General features: G+C 40.6%; 1 protein-coding gene across 1 annotated transcript in view; it reads left to right on the top strand.

Moving 5' to 3' along the window:
• FHOD3 (formin homology 2 domain containing 3) overlaps positions 1-19,043 on the top strand; it is a 627,222-nt gene that overhangs the window by 501,749 nt on the left and 106,430 nt on the right. Inside the window, exon 13 of the mRNA XM_084620053.1 lies at positions 15,147-15,281. Within this exon, the coding sequence (XP_084476179.1) occupies positions 15,147-15,281 (135 nt within the window). The remainder of the gene's footprint in view (positions 1-15,146; positions 15,282-19,043) is intronic.

Below are 19,043 nucleotides of genomic sequence, written 5' to 3'. Positions count from 1 at the left end.
GTTACTGAAGTCCACAAATCGTGATATAAAGACTTTGAGTTATAGCGACTCCACCATTTTACTCTACTTTAAACCAGTAAGTGCCCTGTGCCCGATGCTGCAGAGGAAGGCGAAAAACGCTCAGGGTCTTTACTTAGCTGACCTGGGAAAAAATTCCTTCCTAACCCCAACTATGGTGATCAGTTGAACCCGGAGCATGTGGGCAAGACCCACCAGCCAGATACCTGAGAAAGAACTCTCTGTAGTAACTCAGAGCCCTCCCAGTCTAGTGCCCTATCTCTACCCATTGGCGATTTTTGCGACTAGCAGTCGCAAAAGGGCCACATGCTGTAGTAGGCAGTCTCATCATACCATCCCCTCCATAAACTTTTCAAGATCAGTCTTGAAACAACTTGGGTTTTTTGGCGCCCTCTGCTTTCCTGGAAGGCTGTTCCAGAACTTCACTCCTGTGATGATCAGAAACCTTTGTCTAATTTCAAGTTTAAACTAGTTGATGGCCAGCTTATATCCCTTTGTTCTTGTGTCAACATTGGCACTTAAATAACTCCTCTCCAGCCCTGGTATTTATCCCTCTGATGTATTTATAGAGAACAAAATCATATCTCCCCTTAGCCTTCGTTTGATAAGGCTAAACAAGCCAGGCTCCTTGAGTCTCCTCTCATAAGGTAAGTTTTCCATTCCTCTGATTATGCTTGTAGTGCTTCACTATACCTGTTCTAATTTGAATTAATCTTTCTTAAACATGGGAGACCAGAATTGCACATAGTATTCCAGATGAGGTCTCACCAGTGCCTTCTATGATGGTACTAACACAGTGGTGGGCAACCTGCAGGCCACACGCAACCCGTCAGGGTAATCCTCTGACGAGCCACTAGACAGTTAGTTTACATTTGCATGGCCACCTGCAGCTCCCAGTGGCTGCGGTTCACCATTCCTGGCCAATGAGAGCTGCGGGAAGCAGCAGCCAGCACGTCCCTGCGGCCCACACGACTTCCCACAGCTCCCATTGGCCAGGAACTGCAAACCGCGGCCACTGGGAGCTGCAGGCGGCCATGCAAATGTAAACAAACTGTCTAACGGCCCACCAGCAGATTACCCTGATGGACCACAGGTTGCCCATCATGGACTAACACTTCCCTGTCTCTGCTCAAAATGCCTTGCCTGATGCATCATAGGATTGTGTTAGCCTTTTTTATGGCCGCATCACATTGGGTGTCTTGTAGTCATCCTGTGATCAATCCATACACATAGATCTTTCTCCTCTTCTGTCGCTTCCAACTGATATGTCCCCAGCTTATAGCAAAATTTCTTGTTCTTCCCTAAGTACATGACCCTGCACTTTGCATTATTAAATTTCATCCTACTTCTATTACTCCAGTTTTCAAGTTCATCTAGATTTTTTTGTATGATATTCCAGTCCTCCTCCATATTGACAATACCTCCCGATTTTGTTTCATCCTCAGATTTTATTAACAAACTCCCACTTTTTGTGCCAAGGTCATGAAGTAAAATGCTAAATAAGACTGGTCCCAAGACTAGTCCCTGAAGAACTCCACTGGTAGCCTACCTCCAGCCTGACAATTGACCTTTCATTGTGACCTATTGTAGTCTCCCCTTTAACCAGTTCCTTATCCACCTTTCAATTCTCATATGAATCTCCGTCTTCTCCAATTTGACTAATAATTTCCCACATGGAACTGTATCAAATACCTTACTGAAATCCAGGTAGATTAGATCTACTGCATTTCGTTTGTCTAAAAAAACAGTTACTGTCTCAAAGAGATATCAGGTTGGTCTGGCACAATATACCTTTTGTAAAACCATGTATTTTATACCAATTACTGTTTACCTCTATGTCCTTTACTACTTTCTCTTTCAAATTTTTTTCCAAGACCTTGCATACAATTGAGATCAAACTAACAGGCTTGTAGTTTCCTGGATCACTTCCCCTCTCCCCCCCACTTTCTTAATAATAGGTACTGTATTAGCAATTCTCCAGTAATAGAGTATGATCCCTGAGTTTACGGCTTTATTAAAAATCCTTGCTATTGGGCTTGCAATTTCATGCGTCAATTACTTTAATATTCTTGGATGCAGATTACCTTGGTCCCCCAATTTGGTCCCAGTAAGCTGTTTGAGTATAATTTACACCTTGGATGTTGTAATCTTTACTTCCATATCCTTATTTACATTAGCCACCCTGCCACTATCCCTAAAGTCCTCATTACCCTTATTAAAAACTGAAGCAAATTATTCATTCAGGTGTTAGGCCATGCCAGGGTTATCTTTAATCTCAACTCCATTCTCTGTGCTTAATGGTCCCACTTTGTCTTTGTTTGTTTTCTTTTTATTTATATGGCTATAGAACTTTTTACTATTGGTTTTAATTTCCTTTTCAAGGTCCAACTCTGCCTGGCTTTTGGCAGTTCTCACTTTTTCCATACACTTGCTAATCCTTTCCATCTTCCATTCCTTCTAGGCTTTCTGCTTTCTGTTAATAACCTGTTTGAGGTGCTAGCTCATCCAATTTTGTCTGCAACCCTTCTTTACAATTTCTGTCCCTTTCCTTGGGATGCAGGCTTGAGATAGCTTCAGGAACTTTGATTTAAAGTAATTCCAAGCCTCCTCCACATTCCAATTCTTGAGTTCTTCAGTGTAGTCCACTTCCCTATCTAATTTCCTTATTTTTTTTAAGTTTTCCCTTTTGAAATCAAGGATCCTAGTTGCAGACATACTTTTATTTATCCTTCCATTTAGTTTAAACTGAGTTAAATTATGATCACTCGAACCAAGGCTGTCCTCTACAACCAGTTCTTCTGTGAGGTTCTCACTACTTACCAATATTAAATTTAAAATGGCATTACCTCTTGTTGGTTCAGTGACTATTTGGTGAAAAATCTGTCAGCTATCACATCCAGGAATATCTGGGCCCTACCATTATTAGTAGCATTTGTCCTCCGATCTATATCTGGGAAAGTAAAGTCTCCCGTAATCACACAATTCCCAGTAGTATTTATTTCATTAAAAATATCAAAGAAGTCTCTATGTGATGGTCTGTACCCCTGTGTTCACCCCTTTCACAGGAACATGGTCAATGTTATATAAAGTATTCCTTGTGATGTATTATTTGAAAACTCATAATTTGTTGATCGTTATTGCCCTGATAAAATATATGTGGCAACATTGTATGTAAAGTTATAAGATTCCTCTCTATGGTATGACTAAGACACGTTTCATGTCTGGTGAGTGGCAACAAACTAGGTCCTCAGAGATAAAAGGCAAGCTGATGCCCCAGCTAAGTGCCAATAAAATCAAATAAAAACCATCACCTGAGTAAGTGGCCAGTCTTTGGCAGGAAAGAGGGTGTGGGTAAAAAAATCTACAACTTGACAAAGAAATAGCTGGGGTTCCCATCCACACAGACTTTCTGTCTCCTGAACCTCAGCTGGAGATGCTTTTCAAAGAAGAGAAAGAACTATAAGAAGGGAGAGCAGATGCCCTCAAATTATGGCTCCCTTTCTCTCTGCCTATGGCATCCACAACATCTGAAGAACAAAGGAAGCAGCATTGTACTGTGGGAGAGATCCTGACTGAAGGAAATTCAGCCAGTTAAACTGCTGAAACGTGGTGAGAGAGACCTTTGCTTTGAATTCACTCCTTTTTGTTAAGAGAGGCATTAGTTGCATTTTGCTTTTATCTCTTTTGTAACCAATTCTGACTTTTATGCGTCATTACTTATATTCACTTAAAATCTATCATTTTGTAGTTAAAAAACTTGTTTTATTGTTGTAGCTAAACCAGTGTGATTAGATTGAAGTATTTGGGAAATTCCATTTGAGATAAAAGGATTTGTGTATATAATGTTCTATTAATAAAATAACAGCCTTTATAGGAGCTTGTATGGTCCAAGAGAGGGCTAGGCAGTACAAGATGTACATTTCTGGGGAAAGTCTGAGAATGGGAGTTTGCTGATGTTGTTCTGCAGTATAATTCAAGGGTGGCTGGCTGCGGCACTCATATAATCTAACGGGGTAACTTACATGCTGAAGGCTCTGTGTGAGCAGACCAGGAGTGGTTGCTCTCACAGTGAAACAGTGTAAAAGTCACCCCAGGCTGGAGAAATGAGAGGACACAGCTGTTCATGAGTCCAAATTGTACCCTGGGTATGACACACTCTAGCCATATCCAGATTGGATTCTTGGGTTTTTGTAGCAGACCCCAAGCACTATTCTAAACCTCTGTTACCTTTCTTCCCCAATGTTATTTTGACCCAAACAGATTCTGTTTTATCCATTTCATCACTTCTAATTTCTTTATTCTCATCATTAAAATACAATGCTACTTCACCACCAATATCTTTATTTCTGGCTTTCCTGAACAACACCTACCCTTCAGTACCTGTGCTTCAGCCATGACTACTAGTCCACCATGTTTCTGTTATCCCTATATCATCTGGTTTCACTTCGGGCACCAGTAGTTCTAGTTCTTCCATTTTGTTACCCCGAGTCCTTGCATTGGTGTACAGACATCTTAGTTGTTTCTGCTCGGCTTCACCTAGATTCCTCATCCTATTAGATACAGTCATTCTACTGCCAGTTAGTGTCATTGGTATTGGCAGTATCTTTCCTCTTGATGTCCATTCTCCTATCCTTTGTTTTTCCTTTCTCCATTGCTGTATCCTCTCTTGATTTTTCTCCCACTCAGGGTTACTATCAGGCATGGAGATCATAGAATCATAGGACTGGAAGGGACCTCAAGAGGTCATCTAGTCCAGTCCCCTACGCTCATGGCAGGACCAAGTATTATCTAGACCAACCTTGATAGGTGTTTGTCTAACCTGCTCTTAATAATCTCCAGTGATGGAGATTCCAAAACCTCCCTAAATAATTTACTCCAGTGCTTAACCACCCTGACAGTTAGGAGTTTTTTCCTAATGTCCAACCTAAATTGCAGCCCCTTGTGAGTGACTTTCTCAAAGACATTTTGGAAGTCTAAATAAATTACATCAGCCAATTCTCCTTTATCCACTATTTTATTGGCTCACTGAAAGAGGAGCTCCGATAGATTTGTGAGGCACAATTATCCTTTCCAGAAGTCCTTCTGATTAGACCCTTTCAGATCGTCTAGATTTTTTACAATTCTAGTTTTAATGACCATTTCAGGCAGTTTAACTGGTAAAAAAATTAAGGTTTACTAATCTATAATTTCTTGGATCTCCTATTTTTTTAAAAAAATATAAGTATTATTTTTGCTAATTTCCAATCCTCTGGTGTAGTAATTGGTTTTATTGAGATTTCATATTTTTCATCGCACCTAAGCCATTGTGCCAGGCACTGTACAGACAGATTGAGACCGTCCCTGCCCTAAAGAGCTAACAGTGCAAAGAGACAAGACAGACAAAGGTGGGAGGGGAATAGAGGCTTCGGAGAGATGATGTAACTTGCCCGATGTCATGCAGAATAGCTGGAAATAGAACCCAAGGCTCCTGATTGCTGTGTCCCATCAACAAAGCTCCCTCTGAACATATATATGGATAGAATCATAGAAGATTAGGGTTGGAAGAGACCTCAGCAAGTCATCTAGTCCAACCCCCTGCTCAAAGCAGGACCAACCCTAACTAAATCATCCCAGCCAAGGCTTTGTCAAGCTGGGCCTTAAAAACCTCTAAGGATGGAGATTCCACCACCTCCCTAGGTAACCCATCTAGTGGTTCACCACCCTCCTAGTGAAATGGTGTTTCGTAATATCCAACCTAGACCTCCCCCCACTGCAACTTGAGACCATTGCTTCTTGTTCTGTCATCTGCCACCACTGAGAACAGCCTAGCTCCATCCTCTTTGGAACCCCCCCCCCCCCATCAGGTAGTTGAAGGCTGCTATCAAATCCCCCAAATCACTCTTCTCTTCTGCAGACTAAATAAGTCCAGTTCCCTCAGCCTCTCCTCGTAAGTCATGTGCCCCAGCCCCCTGATCATTTTCATTCCCCTCTGCTTGTCTCTCTCCAATTTGTCCACATCCTTTCTGTAGTGGAGGCCCCAAAACTGGACGCAATACTCCAGATGTGGCCTCACCAGTGCCAAATAGAGGGGAATAATCACTTCCCTCAATCTGCTGGTAATACTCCTACTAATGCAGCCCAATATGCCGTTAGCCTTCTTGACAACAAAGGCACACTGTTGACTCATATCCAGCTTCTCGTCCACTGAAATCCCAAGGTCCTTTTCTGCAGAACTGCCGCTTAGCCAGTTGGTCCTCAGCCCCAGCAGTGCATGGGATTCTTCCGTCTTATGTGCAGGACTCTGCACTTGACCTTGTTGAACCTCATCAGATTTCTTTTGGCCCAATCATCCAATTTATCGAGGTCATTCTGGACCCTATCCCTACCCTCCAGCTTATCTACCTCTTCCCCCTCAGCTTAGTGTCATCTGCGAACTTGCTGAGGGTGCAATCCATCCCATCATCCAGATCATTAATGAAGATGTTGAACAAAACCAACCCCAGGACCGACCCCTGCGGCACTCTGCTTGATAATGGGGTTGTGTAGTAATTTTTGTTGTCAGAATGGGGTTGCAGTGCAGTGAAGTTTGAGAACCGCTGATTTGGAACACTTGGGTTTGTACCATCTGACCCTAGGATACAATATATTCTCACTGGGCTCCTGTAAAATATGGCATTGAATATTTTTTGTTCAATCCAATGTTCTGATTGGCTGCTTAGGCCTTTTTGATACACACCGTATTTAAATACAGTTCAATATTAATACATCATCAGAGTTATCCAGCCACTGTATTTCCATAACAGAAGTTCATAAACACATGGGATAAATAAGCTTTCTGGAGTAAAATGATATGGAAATCTTTTCTCAACTAACTTTGGTGATATTATTAATACCCTGCTATAAGCTTAAGCAGGAAATGCAGCCAAAACATGTAATATTTTTCCCTGGAGTACCCTCCCCTCCCCAGGTGCCTACCTCAATGATTTCCTGGCAATCTGGGTGCATCTTTAAACTGTTTTAGTGCCTCATAAAAAAACCGTACTTGACAAAGTTAAACAGCACTTGATTTAGCTTTTCTACTAAAACTAACTGTTCCTGTAATTGGCTACACCACCCGGGAAGTGCTGTTGAAAGAAATTTCTTGGCAGGTTCTCAAAACTGACTTATTTTGACTAGTCTTCCGCTGCTAATCCCCACTCCAGCACTATCTATTCCCACTGTTGTACTTGAACATTAAGGGAAAAAAAGAAATATATGAAACCAAACAAATTATATGATCCACTGCCCTTGAAAGATAGGGCTTTCCCAAGAGCAGTTTCCCCTTTGCCTTGCTTTAGGTTCTCTCTCCTCCACCCCTAGCCCATTGCACTCAGCCCACCACCAGACAACTGCTCATTGTGAGTTAATCTTAACCTTGTGTGGAGTGCTTACACAGACCACCAGATCAAAATAGAGCTTAAGTGGGACTTAAGTGTTACCTGTAGCCTTTTATCTGTTCCTTTATATGGCCAGCTCTTCAGAGCAGTGACTGTTTCTTTCTAGGTATAATATGGTAGTGGGTAGCTATTGATGGTATTTCCCTGATGGGTATTGTGCTTCTATTAGAAACTGTTTGGTGATTTCAAATTTGGGGTTGAAAGCTCTTCATGTTCTCTGCTTTAATATGTATGAACAGTATTCTGTTCTCCTTATGTGTATTGTGGTGGGGCAGCTACCACACATAGGCATGAGAAGGGTTAAGGCAGTCTTGGAGAGGCTGTGCAGAACCCAGCCAATCAGGAAAGGGAGAGCCAATCAGGAGAAGGCTTGATGGAGCAGCCAATATATAAAGGGCGGCTCAGCAGAGCAAGGGGCAGCCTCTCCCTGGAGGACAAGGGGAAAGCACTGTCTGCTGAGGTGCACCAGAGATACTGCAGTGCTGGGCAGGGTAGCAGTGCAATAGGGGAGCTCTTGGCTGACGATGGCCAGACTGAGGCCCTGAAGCAAGGGCAGGGAAGGTGCTAGGGCTATGGGGGAAATGGTCCAGGGAAAGTAGGCAGCGGGATTAGGGAATAGTGGCTGTCAGCTATAAAAACAACAAGGAGTCCGGTGGCACCTTAAAGATAGGTATATTTTCCCTGGGCTGGGACCCAGAGTAGCAGACAGGCCTGGGTCTTTCCCCCCACTTTACTGCTAATTGCCAGTAAGGAGAGTGGCCTAAATCTAGACTGCAGTTTGCCACTAAAGCCAGGGGCTAGACTAGAGACTGCAGTTGGCCACTTAGGCAAGTGGAAAGACTGAGGACCACCCATCCCCCGAGACAGCAGGGAGAGAGCAGGCTGGGGCACTGCCGGAGGGCCGTGTCTCAAAGAGGACATTGCGGTCCGGGAGCAACGTGGGTTGAGATGGTGGAGGAAGTAGAAGTAATGGTGAGTGAGACACCACTAGTGAAAGGCGCCCTGGTGGTCCAAGAGAGCTAATTCCCAGCATGACCAGCAGGAGGCACTGTGGTGGTGAGTTGGCATTGTTACAGTATGTAACTCCCAAGAGCTTTCTGGGAACGTGATGGTGGTCTGTATATGTCAGGAAAGTAGAATACACTTGAAGTGGTTTGCTGTGCTCATCATGGGGGAGAATTTAGCCCCTAGTTTTAACACGAACTCAGTGTTGGGAACAGCCCATCCACGAGAGAGCCATGGTGAGAACAGAGGTGTACTAAGCTCAGCAGTTTAGGTTAGCAGGGTTTTGTGCAAATCTCTTTCTGGTTTCTCTTCACACCCAGATGAGCTAAACTCCAAGTTTCAGATTTTAAAAACACAAAAACTGAAGGGAAAAATAACTCACAGAAGCCAAGTTCAGCTTTATTTCAGGTCAAAACCACTAAATTTTGCCAGGTTTCCACTTAAAAGCATGAATGGACCAAAACCTTCCCTCCTTCCCCGTGTTTTTGGTGATAATTCTTCTGAGATATGCTCAAAACGCAAGGAAAATTTTTTTAATGAATTATTTGAATTAAACCCTGAACAATTTACAGAATAAACTTGCTAATAGTTATGGTCCAGTAAAGCCTCAAATGTGCTAGGCATTGTTATAATATCTAAGAATGTAGAGCCTCTGCCCATTGTATGATTCACATAAAGAATGATGCTGCCTTCCTTCTTATAAAGAGATTTAATAGCTTGGAAACTGTAGAGATGTCTCCTTATTACCAAAGCTTTATTATTTTTGCAAAATACGCTGCAGCACTTTGTACATGATAAAGTATTATCTTAAATAATTAAAACCAAGTCATGGTTTTCAAGTGTACGAACAAACTAGGTCTTGTAAGACACTATTTTTGTATGTATTTACTCACAGAATTCAGTGACTTGCAAAGGCTCTCAAGCAGTAGTGGAGGTTAGAGAAGTCCTGCTGAACTTGCTATATTAAAATAACATCAAGACATGACAATACTTGTTTCAGTGATCATCCACTGGTTGTGGCCCTCTGTGCCTCACAATGTAGGCAAAGGCATATTTTGAAGGCTGACAAAAGACACCCTCCTGTGTCTTGATGCTATGAAGGTGAGCTGTGCATACATTAAGAGAAGAATAGCCATTTGCATTTCAGACACACATCTAACCTTTACTAATTTTGATCCCAGTCTGTAAAGATTTACATATTTGCTTAACTTTATTCACATGAGTAATCCCATTGAGTTAAAGTTAAGCACCTCTATACATCTGCAGGATTGTGGTCCCTGTTTTAACAATATCGGTATAGTTAAAGCGGTACAGACTGCCTAGTATGATTGCAGTTATAGTGCTTTAACTTATTCCTAATTTATAGGGAGGGGAATATGCTGTATCAGTATAAAGCAGTTTTATACTGGTATAACTGCATCCAAGCTAGGGGCTGCACTGGTATAACTGTCAGTCGAAAAATCACACCATGACCAAAATAGTTATATTGGTACAGAAATTGTGTGGGCTATTCATTCTGAATAGTGGTCTGTGTGTAAAGGAAAGTCTTTGTGCATTGGAAACCATTGTCCTGGATACCCACTGACCCTGAACCTAAAATGGCTTCATTTTACATAACCTTGCAGGCCAGTTAAAAGTCTGACGTTAATCAGTTCTTTTTCTTTTGATGCTTCTCAAGTTTCTCTTTCAAAGGAAATATTAATCTGTAGCTTTATCTCTCTAATTTTTGTTTGTTTTCAAGAGAATTTTTGTAAAGATTTCCCAAGTTATGTTTAGTCTGGTTGCAAATTGTTATATCAACATACTTTTGAATCTGCCCTGTCACACACAGATATAATATCCATAACTGTGAAGAGCAGTATGGCTCTTGGCAGCTGCAGCTCCCCTTTTGTCTCTTTCTAGGCTGGGCAGTGGGTTTATTATGTTAGAGCCAAGAGACATTTAGACTTGCGTGAGGTCTGTTTCAGACTAGCAGTCTGGTGGTGTTCTAACATTTGCGTGACGGCAGAAGCAGGAATAGGGTGGAAAATGGATAATTAGGGCTCATTTATAAAGATTATTAATGATTCTGGTCATAGTTAAATTATGAAAAATCCTGAATATCAACCTTCTGATTTTTTTCAGCTGTCATTATATACCTTTGTATCTTGTGTTCTTTGCAAAGATTAAATGAAACAGCAGACTTAGATACATTTGATAAAGTTAAAGATTTTCTGCTCTACTGGCAATGAAGAAAAGGTGACCACTGAAGAAAATTTAGATCAATATATCTGCAATGCTAATTCCCCCTTTGCCAATCCAGCAACTCTTGCAATAAGACCTATTTCCTCACCTCAATTCTCAACAAAGATTTAATAGCAAAGGTCTCAAATTCCTAAGGCATCGTCACTTTCACAAACTATTCCATGGTATTTACTAGTATATGATGGAGTATTGTCATAAAATGTTTAAACTGAAGAATACATATAACAAAGTGACAAAACAGTATGTGGTGCATTGAAATTGAATTGTAGCAAATGCAATAGGTCAGTTTAGTTAGGTGGTTTTTTAGAGTTTTAACTTGCAGGTGGCTTTTTTTTTTTTAACATTATCCAGGGTCCCCATTTACACAAACTGTTTCCCTTCCTCTTTGTTATCTCTCTCCTGTCTTCTTCTAACAAGATAATGGTAAAGTAATGGCCCCTTTGCCCCCAATATCCTGGTGGATAATAATGGTTACAAATCAAATTTTTTTGGGAGGGATTGAGACTTCTGGTCACTATTATAATATTTTCCTGCCACTCATTTTCTCTGGATATAATTTTTGTGGTGGGAGTGCCCTTTCAGATGTTCCTGTATTTGGAAACATAATCTTGTTTAGATTCTGCTGGCTGTCACATCAGACCAAGCAAGCCTCTTTATTTCCCCCTGCCCCTAGTGAATGTAGAAGACTGAAAATAGTTGTCAGAATAAACACCCTCTTTGTGTGTTTGGAATTGCACCTTTACCTTTAAAGGTCAATATTACCAATTGGTCATGTATGAAACCAGCTATCATAATGTGTGTATATATTATCTATATGGATAATAACAATAATACACCAAGACCATTTATTGACGTGTCTCAACCATTCTACACGGTCATGTTACACCTTACTTTGAGATTTCAGCAAGGGAGAGACTTTACCTTGAGCATCATTGCTATTGCGATAGAAAAACAGTCATTTTAAGACAAATCTCTTTTAAAAATCATTATTATTTAAAATATTATTTCAAGTGCATTACAGACCTAACAGCTTGTTCCATCTGCTTGTCGTGCTGTCTGTGTTCCACGTACATACCAACACAAAAGCTATACATTCATGTAGCATTGGCAACTACTCTTTAAAGTTTAAACAGTTCTTTGAGTGCCACGTGTCACACCAGATTGCTGTGAAGCATCATTGAAGTGTGTTTCATGGAGTCAGTATGTCTCTGGATAAAATCAGGAGGCCCAGGGAATTTTGATTCAAGTTCCATGAACATAATTTTGTACAAGATTATTGCATATTAAAACTTACGAAAATGTTCGTCACAACTCATATTAGGGTTGGGGGTTGATATGACTGAATTCCAGACCAGAATATTTTAGAGCATAGGAAATTGCATACAGAAACACACCAAATGTCTATCAAGCATACTACTCTGTCTCTGACAGTGGTCCATCCCTGATACACTCCAGAGAAGGCATAATACACTCACAGTGCATCGTTGGGGAAATATTATATCATCACTTGGGAAAGAGGAGTATTTTTCTGATCCCAGATAGTGATCAGCTTATGCTCTGAAGCATGATGCCTGATAGCTCTTGTAATTTTGACCCAGCTAACATAATTCCAAATAATGAAGTAGTCGTAGTTATTAACAGTTATAGTTGTTGCTGTTAATGATGATTGGGCTGTGAACTCATTAGGTCTCACAGAAGAACTTCAGAGTAGGTCTGGGTTTCAGTCTTCTGTGAGGGACCAAACTTTTCACCTCCACATAACTATGTCCCTGATCCTCTGGATAGTTATTATTTATTAATTTTGCTTATTGTATTATTCATTTGTATTATGTGCCCAGAGACCTCAATCAGAGAGGTTGTGCTCCAGTTTATGCTGAAGTTATACAAATGTAGTAAAAAGATACTCCCAGCCAAAAAGCTTACAGTCTCATAGTAGCTGTCTGGTCTTTTTCCTTGATCTGCTTCTAGTGTTTCTTCAGGTTTCATTCAGTCGTAACTGCCCTTGGCTGTATATTGAGACTTCAGCCTTCAAGGCAGCTACCTGGGGTTTCAAGTGATTGGAGAAAACAACTGAACTGATGGAAAACAGTTAATTCACAATTTTGCCATTTCTCTCTTTTCATTTACAGATGTTTATACCTGAGACACTGCCCGGTTTGACCATTCTTAGAGCAGTCCTTGAGTGATATACTGTAGCCATAATTCACCAGAGTCTTTCATACCATGTTAGGTGATAGAGCTGTAGCCTTTTGAATCTTTAATTCTTGCTGAAAGCTTTTTTTGAGGGGGGGTTGAAAGTCAAAGGTTATAATCTGTTTAAAATGTATTCCAAATTGGACTATCAGATTTTTTTTTGTGCTGGGGAGCTAGTGTTGGAGATTATTGGAGTTTTTTATTATTTTGATTGTGATCCAACATTGTTGTTGTAGCTTCAGCAGAGTGCCAGAAACAAGGTTTACAGGGTATCATGTTTTATAGCCCCTTAGGTAATGTTTATCAGGGTGGACTATGACATATTGAAATTGAATTTAATGAAATTATTGAAATTATACTTACACTGACCTGCTGCCAATGCGGCCAAAAAGTCCGTCTTCTACAAGATTCCTCTCTGTCTAAACACAGACAGACAAGAAAGATATCTTTACAGGAATAGCTTGGTCTTTTGCTGCTATTGCCTCCACCAGTGAATCAGTGGGCACTAGTGACTGAATGCCTAGACAGTACAGTGCTTAGACCTATGATAAATAGAAGGAGGGTATCTGAGTTTGTAAAGGCAGTGCAAGTATATTCGCTCTTGTACTGCTAAATTTGTGACTCTGAAAGGATTAGGCAAGTCAGTTTCTTTTCAGCGAAGGGATTCCTTTCTTTATGACTGCTGATCCCTTCGTTCCAAAGCTCACATTACAACCATTTATGAACTAAACAAGGCCTCGTCTACACACAAGGGTGAACCACTTTAACTCTACCAGAATAGTTAAAGCAGTGCAATCCCCCTTAGTGTGGATGCAGTTTTATTGGTATAAAGGTGCTTTGTACCTGGAGAGCTATTTCTGTATCGGAAGGGGAATAAGCTATACTGGTATAAGGCACATTTATATAACTGCATACACATGAGGGCTTGTACCAGTATATAACTACTTTTGTAAAACAACACACCCCTAACCAAAATAGTTATACTGGTACAAAAACTGTGTGTAGACCTGGCCAAAGACTGGAGAACTCACATCTGCTTTCAATGATGACTACTCATTAAATGTATCCACTAATTACAGTAGCAGTCTATCTTGCAAAGCTAGCATCTGATAAATCCTCCAGAAGTGGTTGCTTTGGTTTCTACTAGCTGCAGCCACTGTTCATCCCTGATGAAAGGGACCATGTTGTTTGGCTGGAAACTTACTCAGCTATGCTTGATCCTTTGATTCTATTTTAGCAGACAGTTGAACAAGAGCTAAAGATTTGATACCTATTAGTAATAGTAAAAAGAAAAGGAGGACTTGTGGCACCTTAGAGACTCACAAATGTATTTGAGCATAAGCTTTCGTGAGCTACAGCTTATGCACAAATACATTTTTTAGTCTCTAAGGTGCCACAAGTACTCCTTTTCTTTTTGCGAATACAGACTAACACAGCTGCTACTCTGAAACCTGTCATTACTAATAGTGTGACTTAGCTCTGTTGCACTCTGGTAGTACACTGTCTAACAATCCAGTAATAAACTTGATATAGCAAGACTAAGCCCTTTGTGCCTTTTAATGAACCAGGGTCATAATCACTAGCACTTTCCCTATATGTTTTACTGATTTGTTCCTGTACTTACTAACGTGAAAGGTCCAGATTGCAATATAGCTCAGCAAAGGATTCATATTGCTATTGCAGCAACTGCTAAGATGACAAAATTCATGAATTTAGCAACATAATGGCAAGTATTAATAAGCCTCATCCTAAATTGCATTCAGGTTCCAAAATTTAGTTCTATCGCCTTTTAGTTTAGCTTCTCAGTATACGGTATTCCTTTGGTGTTTATGATACATCAGCTTTTGAAGCATCATCGCATAACATGTTTGGAAGTGGTAGCAAAGTGTTGCACTTCTATTTTTATGTCAAAATACCATTTCGGAGTTCGTCCTTTCAGTTAGAGCCATAATGGTGTATAGCTGGTTTAGGTGATAATTCAATTGAAAGATGCTAAACAATTCTTAAAAAGATTTTACACGCACCTCAGAGATTTAAGTTACCTTAAATTTTTTCTAAAATACCTGCAGCTTTTAAGGTCATCACAGCTTAATAAAGTAGTAGTTAGTAAGGGTCTATTATGTCAGTGTTTTGATGCATTTTTGAATGAATATTTCCATGTCATTCTGTATGTCGGGAATGCATTTCTGACTAACTGATGACTGTTAAGAATTTCTGTCTATATAATCAATAAAAGTGGCACTGTGAAATGTGATTCCTTTTGGTCTGCAGGCCAGCATTGGGTGGTCTCCTTACATCATCTTATCGGCAACACCAAGAGTCCTTGGCAGTGGAAAGAGAGAGGCGACGTCAGGAGAGAGAAGAGAGGTTGCAAAGGATAGAGCGGGAAGAGAGAAACAAATTCAAGTAGGAGATAATAGTGTTTGTTAATGGTTTGTTGCCTTAATGCAAAATGTTCCTAAATAATAGGGAAATTACATGCCAGTGTTCTTCCACCAGCTGTGTGTCAAGGTATAAACGTGTTTAAAGATTGATATATTAAACAAAGGGTATTATGAACTGTAACATTTAATGAAACTGTCAGTTTGTGTGTACCCAGCCAATTATACTGGCTAGATAACGGCACAGGCCCCACTTCATTAACCAATTTACTCTCCCTCAAACCATAATGTTTAGAAGATGTAGGGGCATTTGGAGGGGTCTCTTGCTGCCTTAATTTTTTGCTAAGTAAAAACATTTCACTTTTAGGAGCCTATGGCACTTTTTTAGAATGCTTTACCTCCATTCGCTTTAATGCATTGAGAGTCCAAGAAAATAGATGTATCAGAATCACTGCACAAACAAAATACAGGGCCTAATCCAAACCCCAATGAAGTCAATGTAAAGATATTCATTGACTACAGCGGGCTTTGGACCAGGCACATCAAGTTAAAATTTATATAGATCCCTCCCAAATGGGAGAAATCAAACATTCTAAATTAAATAATTTTCCAAAGGCCTGAAATTCAGTATACGTATTCGGGAGCTTGCAGGAGTTGTGGAAATGCCAGATATAAAAAATTGGTTACCCTGTTTGTTAGTTGTACAGTGTCATAGCAGATCTCATTGGTGTGGGACTCCTTGTCCATCTGCAGTTATGAAGTATTCTCTGCAAACTGTGCCTAGAAACAATAATTTCACTGTGTCATAATCAGGGGTGTGAGGAAAAGAATATCTTTCATCAAGTAGAAGTCAGAATTTTGCAGGCTATAGACTGGAAACAGTTGCTGTCTCCTCCATAAAGCATTTATTGGATAGCCCTAGAATATATATTAATAAGAATTTGGGCACTAGTTTTCATGGAAATTTGTCTGTTGAGATGCAGGTTTAAGCCTTTTCTGTTTTAGTAAGCATCTAAGAAATGGAAGCAATCTATTGTGTCTATAGTGAAGCTGGGAAAGAGGGTACTTTTGCCTGAGGTTAGTAAGAGAGGTTATATCCAATCACAAATAGAAGAAAACAAAGAAAGTTACACATAAGCCTTCTTTAGTCAGCGGAGATGCCCTCCTGGCTCCAGAACACAGCTAGTTCAGTGAAGAAAAGAGGAGCAGGAGGGCAGGGACTAGGGCACCACAATAAAATCTTCGGCAGCCAAAAGCTGCCCAAGTTCTTCTGAAACAGAAGCAATTAGATCCTAATCTTCTAGCTCTAAGCTCCTTCCAAAAACTCTCCCTCCAAATGGTATCATATTGCTACAGCAGGCAGTCATGAGACAGCCAACATCAACTTTCAGAAAGGAAACTCCCAGACCAAAAAAGCCACCACAGAGCATTTGGCAGCTTGAATGATAGATCTGCACATCTCACCCGCAACATGCCGTGATAGTGCTGCCATTGGGGATGGTTCCTAAGGTTAGAAAAATGAGAACATACAAGTGAAGTTAAAAAAAAAAAATCTTAATCCCATTCCATGAGCCCCTCACAGTTGTTCAATTAAGAGTATAATCCTGTGAAGTGCTGAACAGCCCAAATTCCTAAATACAGTGGTGACCCTTCAAATTTTCCAGTTAGCTAAGATATGATTGAGATAACAAAACTTGTTTCAGTACCTGTGCAATATTTGAGTTATTTTCCATAGTAAATATAGAGCAGGATTTCCCACAGTACAAGACATTCTCCCAGGGTGGAGAACGGGTGGAGACGATTAGCCTGGGGTACATGGAGAGGCCTCTCCGGGTATATCTACACTGCAGTTAGACACCTGTGGCTGGCCCATGCCAGCTGGCTTGGGCTTGCAAGATTCAGGCTAAGGGACTGTTTAATTGAAGTGTAGACATTCGGAACTGGGATGCAGCCCGAGCTCTGGGACCCTCACAGGGTCCTAGAGCCCGGGCTCCAGGCCGAACCCGAACATCTACACCACAATTAAGCAGCCCCTTAGCCCAAGTCAGCTGGCCCAGGCCAGCCACAGGTGTCTAACTGCAGTGTACAAATACCCTCAGTGTTCTCCAGAACCTCAGTTTTCTTTTTTTTTAAACATTAGTCTCCTAGCTGTTAGAGTTGCAGAGAAAATGTAGAAACTGCGAACCAGTGTGTAACAAACACGTTGATGGCGTCGTTAGTTTGCAGAGAGACTGGAATAATAACTCTAAGATGTGCACTGCAGCTTTCATTTCAATGGGCGCTAATTCCAATGCCAATGATGAATGTCAGCATTATAGACTATGTCATCTAAGCATGTGAGAAAGGAAGTATCAGATTATGAAGATCTTCACCATCTGCTCTGAGTGACTGCTCATTTGGGGTAGGGCCTTAACAACACATGGTAGGATTGAAGGGGAGCTAGATCAGTTTCATTCTCCTGAAGGGGACTCACTTTTTTTAAGGATTAGGAACCAATGGTCTAGAGAATAGTGCAAATATTTAAGTATCTTTAGCTATATATACAATTTGACAAGTTTTTATGGGTGACATCTGCATGTGAGTGCTAAGGAAGGGGCAAGATAACGGTCTTCAGATGTTTGATTGGTGCACGTGCCAGGGATGGTGAGTAATTATTTCATTTGATACAGAGTATAAAAAGGAATAATGAGATGTGATCAGTAAGTGGAAGATTTCTGGAAAACTTCCTGGCACTGAGGTCTTATAGGCTGAGAAATAGTCTGAAGTGATGAAAGTCCCATCAGTTTTGTCTAAACACTTGACAAAACACTATGAAATGGACTGCGCGGAACAATCTTGCATCAGCAGGGGTGTGGGCTAGATGTTCTAACAGGACATCTAACTTCTGCAATTCTTATATACCCCTATGAGATAAACAAGCTGCAAATAATATAAAGAACATTTCAGCAATAAAGATCATGGGTGGGACATCACACCCAGTAATTACACTACCCAAGTGTCGGGCAAAGTTGATCTGGCAAACGTGAAAGAAAAGAGTTGCTTAGGGAGTTGTGGGAGGAGAGAATAAGAGGAACTGGAGGAGAAAAAATAGCAGAAATGTGAGGACAGATGTAAGTAGTGGCATTTGAGGACTTGTAACTTGTCCAAAAGTCAGGGCCATGAGAAATAACAGGCAAACATAGAATTATGTGCCAGAAATTCTATTTTGGGCTTCTAAGCCTGTAATTCAAAGTTGCCCATTTTTATTCTATGCTTAGTATCCTTCTCCACTGTACATATTTGGGGTGATGGTGACATAGAGTGTATCTATGCACATCTGAACACACATACCCCCTCTTCCACATTTATTCAGAGAGTAGATGCAAATGTCTTCAGTATAGATAGTCAGCCTTCATTACCTTTAATTGTCTTGGGTTTAGATGTTTATTTCTCTTATTATTTACATCTGTTACCTTCCTTATTCTTGTTCCTTCTTATTCCTTGATTTCCTCTGCAACTTATTGCAACTTTAGCCGTGATTATTTAGACAAAAGAGAGGAACTAAGGCAAGCAAGAGAAGAGAGGTTTGTACCTTTTGCTTCCTGCTTTCAGTTGCTTTCCACTTATTATGTCCGTTATTGTGTGGCTATTGACTATTTAAATGCACTTTTAACCTGGCATGCAAGGGACAATTTTATTTAAAAAGAAACCTATAAGAATGTTGTACTTTCACTAAAACGAAAAATGAGTCCAGTCATGGGCGTAGGAATAAATAAAAGTGCAGCAGGACTGGTAGGCATGGGATTGG

This window comes from Lepidochelys olivacea (assembly GCF_965140295.1).
Source record: "Lepidochelys olivacea isolate rLepOli2 genome assembly, chromosome: 2".
NCBI lineage: Eukaryota > Metazoa > Chordata > Testudines > Cheloniidae > Lepidochelys > Lepidochelys olivacea.
This window is presented reverse-complemented; position numbering and strand designations above follow the sequence as displayed.